The 13,990-nt window shown below is 39.6% G+C and overlaps 1 protein-coding gene and 1 long non-coding RNA gene across 4 annotated transcripts in view; one reads left to right on the top strand and one right to left on the bottom strand.

The window, feature by feature from the left end:
- Nucleotides 1-577, bottom strand: part of LOC111813190 — a 29,025-nt gene extending 28,448 nt beyond the window's left edge. For both annotated transcript variants that reach the window (XR_002818508.1, XR_002818507.1), the window contains exon 1: nucleotides 485-577. This is a non-coding gene — a long non-coding RNA (uncharacterized LOC111813190). The remainder of the gene's footprint in view (nucleotides 1-484) is intronic.
- The window catches only part of Wasl (Wiskott-Aldrich syndrome like), a 62,573-nt gene continuing 48,658 nt past the window's right edge, over nucleotides 76-13,990 (top strand). The window contains exon 1 of one of the 2 annotated variants that reach the window (XM_023703415.1): nucleotides 76-533. In XM_023703415.1, the coding sequence (XP_023559183.1) occupies nucleotides 420-533 (114 nt within the window). In that variant the 5' untranslated portion in view covers nucleotides 76-419. The remainder of the gene's footprint in view (nucleotides 534-13,990) is intronic. The other variant, XM_004643313.2, reaches the window with a different exon arrangement.

Raw genomic sequence — 13,990 nt, 5'->3', positions numbered from 1 at the left:
GGCGAGGCCACCGCGCGCGGAGGGGGCTCCTCCCGGCCGGGCCGCGGCCGCGCGTTTCCGGCGCGCTCCCCCGCGTCCTGCGTCCTGTGGTCTCGTCCGCCCCCGCTGCCATGTTGGATTGTGCGGCCGCCGCGGCCGCCCGAGGGCTGGAGGAGTTGGGAGTTTAGTGCAGTCGCGGGAGTGAAAGGACAAGGACCATCCGGTCCTAGCGTCGCCGGGCGGGAGCTGGGAGCTTCCTTTTCGGAGTGCGGTCAGCTCTCTCACTGGTCCTTCTCCTCCCCGCGTCGGAGGCGCTGCGAGATGCTGCGTCTCTGACTCCCTCGTCGCCGCCCCTGTCACCGAGGGGGCCGAGCGCGGGCCCACCCGCCCCGAAGAGACGGAGGACGCGGCCCCGGACTCCCCGCCCCGCCGGCGAAGCCATGAGCTCCGGCCAGCAGCCGCCGCCCCCGCGGAGGGTCACCAATGTGGGGTCCCTGCTGCTCACCCCACAGGAGAACGAGTCCCTCTTCACCTTCCTCGGCAAGAAATGCGTGGTCAGTGGCCGAGACCCCGTCGCCACCCCGGCGCTGCCTCGCCGGCCTGGGCTGGGGGCCGGAGGGCGGGCGGGAGGGCGGGAGGGAGGAAGCCGGCGGAGCGGCGCGCCGGGGTCCCGCGCTGGCCCGGCCTCCGCGTCGCCCTCGCCCTGCGCCCGGGTGCGGGCCGGCCGGCCGGACGCCGCCTCCCCCGCGCTGGAGAACAAGGGAGTGTCACCTCCGCCGGCCTGCCCTGGAGCCCGGCCTGGCGTGGCCCTGGTCCGCGCCCCCGCCGCTGCTCAAACTTTACTCTCAGACCACAAGGGGAGTCTCTGCCCGCTGGAGCCGACCAAGCTCCAGCAGGACCCTCGTGCTGGCCCGCCGCGCTTCACCACCTCCTGTTTCAGGGCACCTTCCTGAACAATGCCAGAGGATCGAGAGGGCAGATCGGGGAAGGAAGCTGTGCGGAGTTTTAATCTCTTTAGGCTTCCAGAAGGGAGTGAAGTCGAGCGTAGCTGCCTGGGCGTTTTTCCGATCCGAGCAAGTGCAGGAAATGCTAAGTGCACCCCACTGCAGAGCAAGAAGGTTCATTTCTCCAGCAGCTACTTCTAGGCCTGGTTTCGGATTTTTTATTTTTCCTTTGGCAAAGGTGAGAGGAGCTGCCTCTCTCCCCGCAGCCATGCGCAGAGAAACCTCAGTCCCGAGTAGCTGGTAGCCTTTGGGACCAAGAATGATTGTTAGATTGTTTCTCGGCGCCGAGTTCCAGCCCCTTCTGGCCGGTTGGGAGCAAGACCTTCTGTGGGAAGGGGAATGTGTCTTGTTGACGGAAGCATTCGTTACGTTCGCTGTTAGCATCTATGGGGGTGAGGAGCCTTGTGCAGCCCTGTGCAGGCCTTGCGGGGACTCCCCTTGCTGAGCTGCCGGGGTTGAGCTGGGGTTTGTGAAAAAGCTCGCCGGCCCTCTTTCTCTCCACTTTGCTTGTTAACACTTGCCGAGTATGTGCCGCTGAAACCTAGGGAAATTTCGATGAAGCAGTGCCATTTTATAATTCTCCATAGTAGAGATGTCCGATCTGACTGCACTTGCTTATTTAAGAAGTTAAGATTAGCCAATTTCTGGAAAGTTACCAGATTAATTGTTAACTTTAGATGAGTCTTGGGCCATCCAATTCAAGGCTGAATGGTTTCATTCGATTTCAGTCTTTTTTTTTAATGTAAGAGTTTAAGAAACACCGAGTTTACTGATAAGAATGAATTTTGGAAAACAACTTCAGGCCGACCAAATCCTTCCTGCTGTATCAAAATACATAAAACCAATGAGAAAAAGACCAGTGAGCTGAAGTCTCGTAGAAATTTAGTAATGTAGCTGAACTAGAAAACCAGTACTCCTGGTGCCTAGTCCTTTTAACTTTCCTCCGCATCACATTGTTTCAGAGGGTTTTTCTTTTTTTATTTACACATGGTAAGGGAATAACCACTCTTTGCATCAAAAGTTAGTACATTAAAATGTAAGATTCTTAAGGTGCTAACTTCGCATTTTTTTCAATTTAAAATCTCCATCACCTAGAATGGAGATTTCCTTACCTGCAGACGGGAGAATGTCAGTTTTGCTGCCTTACTACTTTTGCTGTGTAATCTGTATCAAAAAGGAAGTGGTTGTACTGTGTGTTTTACATACCAGACACATTAACTTTAGGCAGGATGAACACTGCCTTTACACATAAATACACTGATTGCTCTGTGCTTACTAATATTGTTTACAGGTAGTTGCAAGGAATGACAGATGCTGAAGACTGTTGTGATAGAGAAGGGTAGTATTGCTCACTGGTTATCCTAAGTGGATCGCTGAACAAACAGGCTGTCAGTATTCATTGCTCAATTTATGTCATCTGTTATTAATCAGCTTCACCTTTTGAATTTCATTCATTTAATACCACATAGTTATTGTTGTCTGCTCTTCTGGGGTGAAATTGTTGTGAAAATTAAAATTTGAAGTTCCCAGTTTGGTAGTGGGTTAATGCAAAAAGATTTTTGAGGAGTAACCTTTTCACCCCTTTTTAACTAGATTGTTTTGGTAGTGTTAAAATTGCCAATATATACTGTCTTATAAATCCAGCAATAAAGTTGCAAGTCAGACCAAATGTGTTATGCAAGAAGTATAGTCAGAGCTCTTTAAGAATTCAGGAAATGAAACAAGTTACAGTACCAGCTACAGAGGAGCTATCTTTCCTCTTTTATTCAACGTACATTGAGTAACTCAGTGTTGAGATTGAAGTCAGGATTGATGCCTAGCCCCAGGGAGTGTGGTATGTCTAAAAAGGGAAACAAACCTGTAAACTGATGAGTAAGTCAATACTTCTGAGTGATATGTAAAAGGATATATGTCACCATAGAAAACACAATAGCTTTGTAGTCAGCAAGCGTGAGCTCAAACTCAGGGTCACTTTGGATAAATGTTTTAACCTTCCTTTCAAACAATTAGTTTTCTGATGTGTAAAATAGTGACACTATCTTGGAGTGGCAGAGTTGGTTTTCTCATCTGTAAAGTATGTGTGCTATCTCATAAGAGTGCCTGTGTGATTAGAGAGATGCATAAATATATGAAAAGTTTCATAGTTTAGAAGATCATGCGGGAATAGATGAATAAAAGGTTTTTAGAAGAGCAAATTTTTCTAAGATTAATGGGTACTCATTTGTTGGGAGATAAGTAAAAGTGCTAATTGTATTAATTGTTATGGAGCAGGCTTCTCCTTGGCTTTTCAGATTTAAGTATGTATTGGAGTCACTGTGGAGACATTATTAGGAAATACATATACTAGTTGTCAATTCCTAGATAAAACTCAAATTCATTCAGATGGAACTTGGCATTTCTAGTTTTACCTAGCTTTGCTGAATATTTCTGTGTATATCATAGTTTGAGAGAACTGAAAGTCACTGTTTCCATACAAGATTGTCCTGAAAATGACACTGGAAACATTGGATGCTGTATTGCAGAAAAGTAACATTGAAAATAATAGGTTTTCCTTGAATGCTTGATCTGTATTTTGTGAGTTACTGTTAAATTAAAACAAGTTAGGAGATATTGGTGCATTTTACAACTGTAAAGAGAATATCAAATTGAAGTATTATAGCACTTAGTGGAGAACCACAGATCAGATTTGATTTTCAGATGTTTTTGGGGGAAAAGTACAGGTAGTACAGAAGGTGGATTGAGGTTTGAGAGGAGAGAAAGAGACCAGATATTTATAGAAATCCACATGAAATATAGTGAAAGCCTAAATTAAAGCACTTACAATAAAAATTCAAGAACAATTAAGACTTCCTTCAGAAGTAGTCTGGGGTCGAGGAGATAGCTCAGCGGAGTAAGTGTGTGCCTGGTGAGTGCAAGGTACTGGAGCCCTGGTACCACCAAAAAAAAAAAAAAAAGAAGTCTGGCTGAGCTATAAACGGTGGAGAAAGGGTTTACAGTAGAGCCGGGCATTATAAACACTGACTGAACAAGTACAGTGAGGTGTACATGTCTTCCTTAAGTGGAAATATACCTGGATGTAAATGCGAGTGTATATTGGTAATTGAATTCATGAAGGTTGGTTTTTAGTAAGTCTGTTGTTTTGCTATAGCTTTTAAAACAGAATTTGTAGAAATTGAGGTTGCATATAAAGTTATGCAATGGATAAACATATGTTAAGAATTTTTACATGAATATTTAACATGCCATTCATTATCTCATAGCATATTCTTGTATTAGAAGAATTTTAAAAGGTTTATAAACAAGAATCATAGATCTTGTTGTGTAGCTAGTTCTGTTGAATTTCATTTAGTGTGGTACTTACTTTCTTTGAAGAGTATGTGCAGTTTTGCAAAGTGGAGTGTAATATGTGCAGTCCCAAGTAGATAATACATTAAGGAGTTGGGTAAAGAAAACCTTTCGCCTTTCATTAGCCTGTGGCGTCCATCTCTGGATAAATAGACTGAATAGGTAGGACTTGATGATGGTGACCTCATCTTTCCCTGCCATACTCACCTGATTTCTTTTTCAAGATTTAGTATTTAACAAGCCATTTTTATTAATCACCTTTAACTTTTATTTAAATTCCTCAGTACTTGTTTTAAGTTGCTTGTATAATTTTTCCTGTCACACTACATACCCATGATGGCAAACCTTTTAGAGCTTTTATCTATTAATACAGACAGCCTGCAGCACACAGTATATACAGTTCTGGGTTAAGGACTTAATGCCTCCGAAGTTCTCTGTAACCTTTTGTAACATCCACCACTGTTAGTGAATACTTACTGATTGAGTAATTCTCTTTACATGTTTATTCCTTAGGAGACTAGTCTTCGTTTCTGGTATTCATCATTGCCAATAGCTTGATCAAGTTGCTAAAATCTTCATTTTTTAATGTGGATACTATCTGAAATTAGATCATTTATTAGGAAAAGAATATGGTTAACTCTGCTCCTGAACTCATACTGATGTTAGCAGTAACTAACTTACTCTGTTTCTGTTCTACAATGAGATCTTTTGGGTAGTAATTATTAAATTGATATGAAGGAAAAGATGTGCCTGAATTAAGGCTTTAGTGGTCCGAAGTTAGGGCTGTGAATGTGTTTCACTTTGAATAGTTTGGAAGGAGTAAAAAATATTAAGTTTTGCTGGATTTGGGGTTATAAAAAGATGAGAAAGTATCTTTTTCTAGTCTCGAATGAAAAGGTGAGCTCCATGTATGTAATACAAGGTGGACTATAAGCATAGGAAAAGGTTCAGAAGAATCCAACAACACTAGATTATAAATCCTGTTTCTGGTTACATTATTTCCTAATTGTTGTGACCCTTAGTGTCTAGACTTAGATGCTTACTCAGGGATTTCAAACAATAGTGAAGGGGCTTTGACGGATAACGCAGTTACTTAAAGCAGGTGCATAGGACCACAGTTCGATTTCCAGCTCCAGAAGCTGTACCAGACCTGCCCTTAAGGCAGTCTGAAGTAGCCAAAAAAAAACCAAAAACCCTCAAACAATAGTGAAATAATTGTGTAAAACATTTAAGAGTGCCTAACAGATATAAAATACTCTGGGAATTTGGAGAAGCATATGAAAATTGTTATTCTATTTAGTCTTTAATTTAAATTACTTATTTTGGTAGGGATATTTTAGAAAAAGTTTGTACTTAGGCAGAATGCAGAGACCAGGGTTTGATCCCTGGCATCACAAGCTGTGCCAGCCCCACCCCTGGGGTGTGCTGAGACAGCGGTTGAGACTGGACATGGTGGCATGTGCCTGTAAATCCCAGAGCTTGGGAGGCTAAAAACAGGAGGATCGCTATGAGTCCAGTCTACGTAGTGAGACCCTGTAGACCCTTTACTAAATATGTTTTTAAAAAAATTTTTTTGAACTCTTTGTCATATTTACTTCAATGTAGGAAAATCAATTCTAATAATTTTATTTAAAGGCAGTTAAATGTAGAGTCTATAAAAGCAGCTTGAAAAGGCCCTGAGTACTCCATGTCCCTCTGCCACCTCTGAGTTCTACCACTTGTTAGCCTTCTAGTTTTCTACCTATGGAGAACTTTGTAAAGGATTTTATCTGTTAGTGTAAATATGCTGTGTGTAATGTATTATCAAGTCTAGAAATAAAATGAAGTTTCTTGTTAGAAATAAGGTTTGCCTAGGACATTGAAGATTTCCTGCATTGCTTAAAGCCTGCTTAAGTATTAGCTGAAGTAACAGAGAGCTATGTTCAACTTACAGTGCTAGTGAGCAACTTCTGTGATGTCCGTCAATGTTTTTAGTGTTTCAGCTCATGATTTTTGAAAGTCTATGTAAAAACTGGTAAGAATAGAATTTTCGAATGAAACATATGCTGATAGTACTCTCATTTGTTTTACTTTTTGCTTTTTCAAAATCAATGATTTTTCTGTAAGTATGATGTTAACTTGAATAGGAATTTTGAAAAAATAGATAGAATTGAGTTTTGTTTTAAATTATTTTGTCTAGGTGTAACAGGGTTTTGACCCCAGAGGTATTAATGCAGCTTACCTTTATTTGTAAGAAAACAAAACAAGTGCATATGCATATGTTCTTGTTCACAGTAATAGAATATACATTGTTGACTATAAACAAAAATTGTACTGCTTGATGAATAGTTAGAAGTTTGGTATATTTAATCATATTCATAAATAAGTTTAACTTGTGACCTCTTTAAAAATACAGGAATAATTGGTTGTGGAGTAATATTGAAGAGTTAAATGTAGGGGAAAAAAAACCTTTCACTATCAGGATTAAATGAAAAAAAATTTTTTTTTTTTTGTATTTAGGGAAGGGTCTACAGGGTGTTCAGGGTGTCACTACTAGATCGGACTTGTAGTGATTCATCTGTTTAAGGCCTCCCAGGAGCTGGGATTACAGGCCCATGCCACCATGCCTAGTGTCAATCACTGTCTCAGCATGCCCAGGGGGCAAGGCCGGCACAGCAGGCACAGGAATTGAACCCCTTGCCCCTATGCTAGGCTATATGGCCAGCCCTAAATGAAAAATATTTTAATTATCATGACTGTTTACTTCAATTCAGTATCCTTGTCTCCTGAGTTCCTTTACCCTACTTTCGTGATTTTTTAAGAACTTTTAAAAAAAAAATTTATGTATTTGCTAAGTAAGGGGTCTCACTACGCAGCTTGGACTTGTAGTGATCCTTCTGTTTTCAGCCTCCCTAGCACTGGGATTACAGGCATACACCACCATGCCCCGAGGGGCCAGTGCAGCATGCAGTAATAGGGATCGAACTCTGGTCCCTGCACTTGCCTTAGCAAGCCCTTAGTCTACTAAGCTATCTCATTGGTCTTTTAAACTTATTTTTAAATTGACATGAAGATATACTGTAGAGATAACAGCATTGCTGTTAAAGTAAAACAAATGCTTGTTAAATACCTGCTGGATTGAAACCAAACACTGTTTTTTGTTTTTGTTTTTGTTTTTGTTTTTTTTTTTTTGTGGAACCAGGGATTGAACTCAGGCCCTTGCGCTTGCCAGGGAAGTGCTTATTCCACTGAGCCATCTCCCCGGCCTCTAACAATTTTTTTTTTTTTTCAAAAACACTATTGTAACCACTATACTATAGAAGACTTCTAGGGATTTAAGATTAGTTAATAATGATATAACGAAATTGAAATTATCATAGTAACTTTAGAACAATGCATGTTTTTCAAGTGTTATTATAAAGTTAAACCTTTAATCTTATATTTGGAAAGGTTTAATCTTTTTTTTGGAATATTTTTATTTTATTTTATTTTTTTTTTTATTTTTTTTCTTCCCATAATTTTATTGATAAACAAATAGCAATAGGACAGTTTCAATAATTAACACATTGCATACATTCTTCCTAGTGGTTAATTGCTGTACAAGATGAGGACATGATATCCTATTTGCAAACACTGTTAGAGCAAATCTGATCTTTTTAGTGTGAATTTATTTATCATACCTGTAGCTCAAAATTTAAAAAAAATAAATGTTCCCTTGAGTATGGTGAATTACTATTGATACCATAAAAAGTATCAGAGGTTATCTTCATGCTTATGAAATTTCCATGTTGTTAAAGGAGCTAGTTGATTTGTATATAGTACGTAAAGCTAGTCAGAAACCCAAACCTTTTTCAATGAAATACCAGGTATTGAGTATTTTCTGAGAACATAATACCTTCCCAGTATCATCGTTTATAGGAAGTACTAGGAAAGGTCCAGACTTACTCTCAGTCACTTGCTATATAGTGGAGAAAGGCTGAAATAATCACAAAAAGATGTATACTGTGAACAAGTACATATACTATGACCTAGGTTCTAATAAGATAGAATATTATTGTGAAATTTGCTATGTCATTCTGAGACTTAAATACGAGGATCTTAAATAGGCTATAGAATTTATGTCAGGAGCAAGGAAGCAACTCAATTCAGGAATAAAAAAAGAGCCAACACAAGTTTGAAATAGTGAATGTGCGTAGAGTTTTTGGAGATACTAAAACTACTGGCTTGGCTAGAATTGAGAATGTTACTTGCATAGGGAAATAGTGAACCATAAATTTAGAGGGTTAGTTGAGGCCAGGCTTTAGAAAACTCTGAACTTCAGTCTTTAAAAGTGAATTTAGGGCCAGCCAAATAGCTCAGCAGATTAAAGAACCTGCAAACAGGAACAGGGGCTGGGAGTTCAATCCCCAGGCCTGTGTGCTAGACCCGCCCCTGGGGTGTGCTGAGAGGGCAATTGAGACTGGGCATGATGGCACTTGTCTGTAATCCAGGCTCTTGGGAGGCTGTAAACAGGTGGATCACAGTATGAGTCCAATCTAGTAGTGAGACCCAGAACACCCTGTTTGTAGACCCTTCCCTAAAATACAAAAAAAAAAAAAAAAAAAAATTTGTTTCATAGGTATAAGGAGCACTAAGTTTTTGTTTGTTTGGTTGGTTGGTCTTTTTGAGACAGGGTCTTGCTATTTAGTTCAGAATGGCCTTGAGCTTACTTTATAGCCCAGGCTGGTCTTGAACAATACTCTGCCTCCCAAGGGCTGAGATTACAGGTGTGCACCCCCCACCCCCAGGTCCATGCCCAGTTAGCAGTAAGATTTTTGATTCAAGAAATGTCAACAACATAGGAAGAAATTAGAGATTAGGAAAATTGAAAATTATTGATAATAGAAAAAAATTGAATAATGCTTTAAAGCTTACTAACCACTTTTTATCTATCCTCTTGGCATACCTGGTCTGGCTGACAAGCTTGAGTTATAGCATTATCTGGAATAAAAATAATGAGAAGTCTCAGGTCTATATGTGAACAGCAGGTACTACTAATCACTTATTGGGGTTCTTCCTGGTAAGTCCATATCTGGTGTCTGAATGCACTATATATAACTAATGGTATCCACTATGAATTGTCCAAGTTTACAAAAAAATGAAACTCAATTGCTACTCCCAAGGCTAGATACAGGAAACACTGTGATGAAAAAAATGGCAGTGTTCAGTTGGCTGTTGTCTTGGAGCCAATAATCATTGCTGAGACAAAATGTCTGACACCCAGAATTAAAGAAGGAAAGATTTATTCAGTTTACAGTTTGTGAAGATTTCAGTCCATGCAGGGCTGGCTCCAAGGCAGAATGGCACATGACAGAGATGAACAGTTTATGGTGGCAGAAAACAGTAAAAGCAGCAACAGTGAAAAGGAAGCAACAACAGTAAGCAAGCCTTTTTCCATCCCTTATACTGTTTGCAAGCAACCCATTGTAGGATGGGAGTAATATTCATACCCATGATTCCAGCATTGGACCAGAAGTCTATCAAAAACTCTAGAGGCTTTGGGGAACATTTGGATACAAACTAATATTGTATCCCTGGTCCCCAAAGACTCATGTACATCCTTCAATGTAAAAGACATTTTAGTCCCTCAGAGTTGCCCGTATCCTACAAGTTTCAACATTGCTGAAGAGTTTAAGCCTCCTCCAAAATTTTAGGCAAACTTAGCTATGAGCCCCTGTACAAATGAAAACAAAGGTAAATACTTCTAACATTCAATGTCAAAAGATAAATATTACCACTTCAAAAGGTACAAACAGGAGGATACAAAACATTGAAATCAAAGCAAGTTCAAAATCCAGAAAGGCAAACATTAAGTCCTGTAGATCCATTTGTAACATTGGAAGAAATCTGTGATAAATTTGGAGTTTGAAAGGCCTTGTGTGGCTTTTCCTATGACACTTCCAGTGGTTGAAGCTCTTAAGGCTTTTTTCTTAGGACTGCTTTGCCTAATCCTTGTGGCTTTCCTTAGATGATCCACACTCTTGGTTTTTCCAAACTTCTAGGTTCTCCACTGTACCTTTGGCTTCGCACTCATAGCTTCATGCACTGCCCTTGCAGGGGCACACTGCCTGGGCCTTCTGAATTCTACGTAGAAGCCTTTTTAACCTCAGAACCCCTGCATTCTGCATGCACTTAAAACCAGCACCATGTGAATGATGCCAGAGTCTGCTGCCAGCTTCACCAGCAGCCAGTCTTCTATTTTGGCTGTAGAAAGCAAGTGCCTCGATCACTAAACAATTTGAACCTGATTCTGAGGAACAAATCCTCTATGCTGCCACCATTCTAGTACCTGTTGTAGATGTAGATGCTACCCCCATTCTGCAAGACAGTATGGCTGCTGCTATTCTAGAAAACACTGTATTGTGGCTTTCTCCTCAAAGAAAATTCTTTACGTTTTGGAGGTTTGGGGCTTCAAAGTATAGAGACATGGTGCTGCTTGTGATGCTCCCCAGGCCATCTTCTACATTCTCTTGTTCCTTCTCGAGCGACAATCAGGATCTCAGCTCGGTCTTTGCAATTCACAACTTTACTGGAGCTTTTTTCCCTGGCCAAACTGACAGTGTTTTAAATCATCCTGCCAAGCTCTCTGCCCTTGATTCTCAACGTAAATCTGGCTAAACACCTCTAACAATAGCCATGCCACTATCTCAACGTTTGATTGCCTTGACATTTCTTCTGACAGATTAATTATAATTAGTCTACCGCCATTAATCTTAGTCTCAGGCAAAGTCTCAGGACAGGAGCAAAATGCAGATACACTTTCTGCCAAGCCAGAATGTACAGTATCTGGAGTTCCAACAGCCAATGCAGTCCTTCCCAGCAGAAACCTTCCTGAGAGGCAGGATTTCTGTCAGCCTTCTGGCCTTTTGAGCTCTGACCAGAATCTCACACACCAAACAGCCTAAGGCTTTCCAGCTCTACTCTTTCAGGCAACTGAATCTTTCCAATTTCTTTCCACAAACAATTCCCAAAGGCTCTTGAAACATATGGTCAGGTATAGTCACAGCAACTCCTCGCTCTTGGTACCAGTGTGTTTCTTGATTACTTTTCTCTCGTTGCTAAGACAAAATATCTGACCCAGAATTAAACAAGGAAAGAATTATTTTGCTCACGTTTGTAAAGGTTTCAGTCTATATTGGGCTGGCTCCAAGGCAGAGTGGCACATAACAGAAGTTCATGGTAGCAGAAAACAGCAGAAGTAACAAGAGTAAAAGCAACAGTTCATGGTAGCAGAAAACAGCAGAAGTAACAAGAGTAAAAGCAGTAAGCAGCCTCTTTCCTTCCCTTACATTGTATGCAGGCTACCCACCTTAGGGCAGGTGTAGTACTCACACGCGTAATCCCAGCATTGGACCATAAATCAATCAAAAACTCTGGAAGCCTGCTCTATGAATACATGAGGCTGTGGAAGGACATCTAGACACAAACCATAACAGCTGTGTATATTCCGTGTGACCTCAAGTGAAACCTTGTAGTGGAAATGGCCAAATACTAAGAATTATAGGAGTATTTCACAGAGTAAGATCTGAATGTATTATGGGCAGGACCAACGGAGTCTAGCCCAGTAGTGGTAGAAGTATGTACGGCACATGTGCTACAGCAGGCTGATTGTGTCATTGAAAATTCTAAAAAGATTTGTTATCACTGCTTTATAGCCTTTTGACTTGGCCAACATCAGAGGAGGGTGGATTTTAGTAAGCAGATAAAAGAGCAGCGATGATCTTTTTTAATATTTTTGGTTTTTTGAGACAGCATCTCACTATGTAGTTCCAGCTCTTTGAACTCATTGTGTATTCCAGTCTAGCAAGGAATCCACAGTGATCCTCTTGCCTCAGCCTTCCAAGTGTCAGAATTATAAGCATGCACTACTACACTTGGCTTATTTTTACTGATTATTTTTTTGATTGAGAGATGTTGTTTTTAGTTTACCAGAAAGATGACTTTATGCATAAGTCAGCCTTTTTCATTTTTATTAATATATCTTTAGTAAATTTTAATATCCATTAATATCTGTGGCATTTTAGCTATTACATTGTATTTTATGTTACTATAATACATAAAGTTTTAATACGTGTAATAGTTTCCTAGGGTTGCTATATCAGACAGGGTAATTTAAACAACACAGATTCATCCTCTGATTGTTTTGGAGGCTAGATACCCAGAATTTAAGGTTTGACAGGATTGATTCCATTTGAAGGAAGTGAAAGAGCATCTGTCACAAGCTCACCTAGTTTTCTGCAATTGATAGCAATCCTTGAGGTTCCTTAGCTGTAGATTTTTCTTGCACTCTAGTGTTCTCTCCTGATGGTATGTTCGCTTACAACATCAATCTCTATTAGGGTTTGCCTTGATGACCTCATTTAGACTTAGTTTCATCTGTGCAGATCCTTTTTGTCATCTGCAAGTAGGGTCACATTCACAAGTAGGAGGTTAGTACTTACCATAACTATTTGGAGTACACATTTAAGCTTATATCAGTGGCTCTTTTAACTTTCCAGGTTTATATTTTTATAAACAGTAGGACATATATTTCTTTTCCAAGTATTTTTATGGAATAAGTTCTAAGAAAAATCAGGGTACTAGCTGCAAAAATGTGAGTAGTATATACTACATAATTGTTTTCCAAAACACTTGTTACTAAACAACATTTTCTCATCAACAATATTAAAAAATGTTGTTTTTGACAGCCAAAAACAGCTGATGAAATGAAACCATTTTCGTGTCTATCACCATTTGTATTTCTTTTGTGAATTGCCAATTCTTATCCACTTTTTTCTTGGTTATTTTTACCTGGCAGTTTGAAGGAATTCTGTTTCTAGAGTTAATAATTTTTTGGGGGGGTAGTTTGTCATTACCGTTTGACAAATATATTTTGAGATTTTGAGTGATTGTACAAGTTTTAAATTTTGTATAGTTAATGTAATCTTTTAGTTATATCAGTTTTATTTAATACTTTTCTAGTTCAGAGTTGTAAAAATACCTGTCCACATTTTTCTAGAAGTTTATGGTTTTATTTTGAACATGGAGTTTTTAATCTTTCTTGAATGACACTGAAAAACAAATGGAATAGAAATTCACCTTTGTTTTTATTAAATGCCTGTTTAATTGTTCTGACACCATTTATTGGCCAATTTATTTTCTCCTACCTATTCAAAAGGCTACTTTAAAATAAGAGTAGCGTACATCTATTTTTGCTTTCTCTTGTTTCTTTCATTTGTCTATTTCTTGGCCAGTACACACAAGTTTAGTGTGAGTTTATTATGGTCATACAACTTCATTATTATGTTTCTGCTATTGAATATATAAGGAATAATATTCTAGGCAGAAGAGATCAGAAGAACATATACAGTAGTTACTCACTATTTTGTGGTTTGCTTTCATAGACTCACTGTTTCTCGAGTTTTTAAAAAATATAATCTAACTCATTTATCATGGATTTTTCACTATACCGTGGGATTTCGCAGTACCTTATGGTATACATACCATGTTAAAGTTACATAGGTTTATGGGCTTAGAAAATGGTTAAGAACATTAGAAATGCTTTTAAAAGTGTAAACAAGTTTTGTAAGAGTGTGGGAAGGATTTGTAAAGCCTTAAAATATATATACATACTAAAATAAATATATCACTACTTCACTGGTTTT

Source organism: Octodon degus, unplaced genomic scaffold (genome assembly GCF_000260255.1).
Source record: "Octodon degus isolate 3935 unplaced genomic scaffold, OctDeg1.0 scaffold00170, whole genome shotgun sequence".
Lineage (NCBI taxonomy): Eukaryota > Metazoa > Chordata > Mammalia > Rodentia > Octodontidae > Octodon > Octodon degus.
Note: the sequence above shows the minus strand (reverse complement) of the source record. Positions and strands in the feature narration are given on the sequence as shown.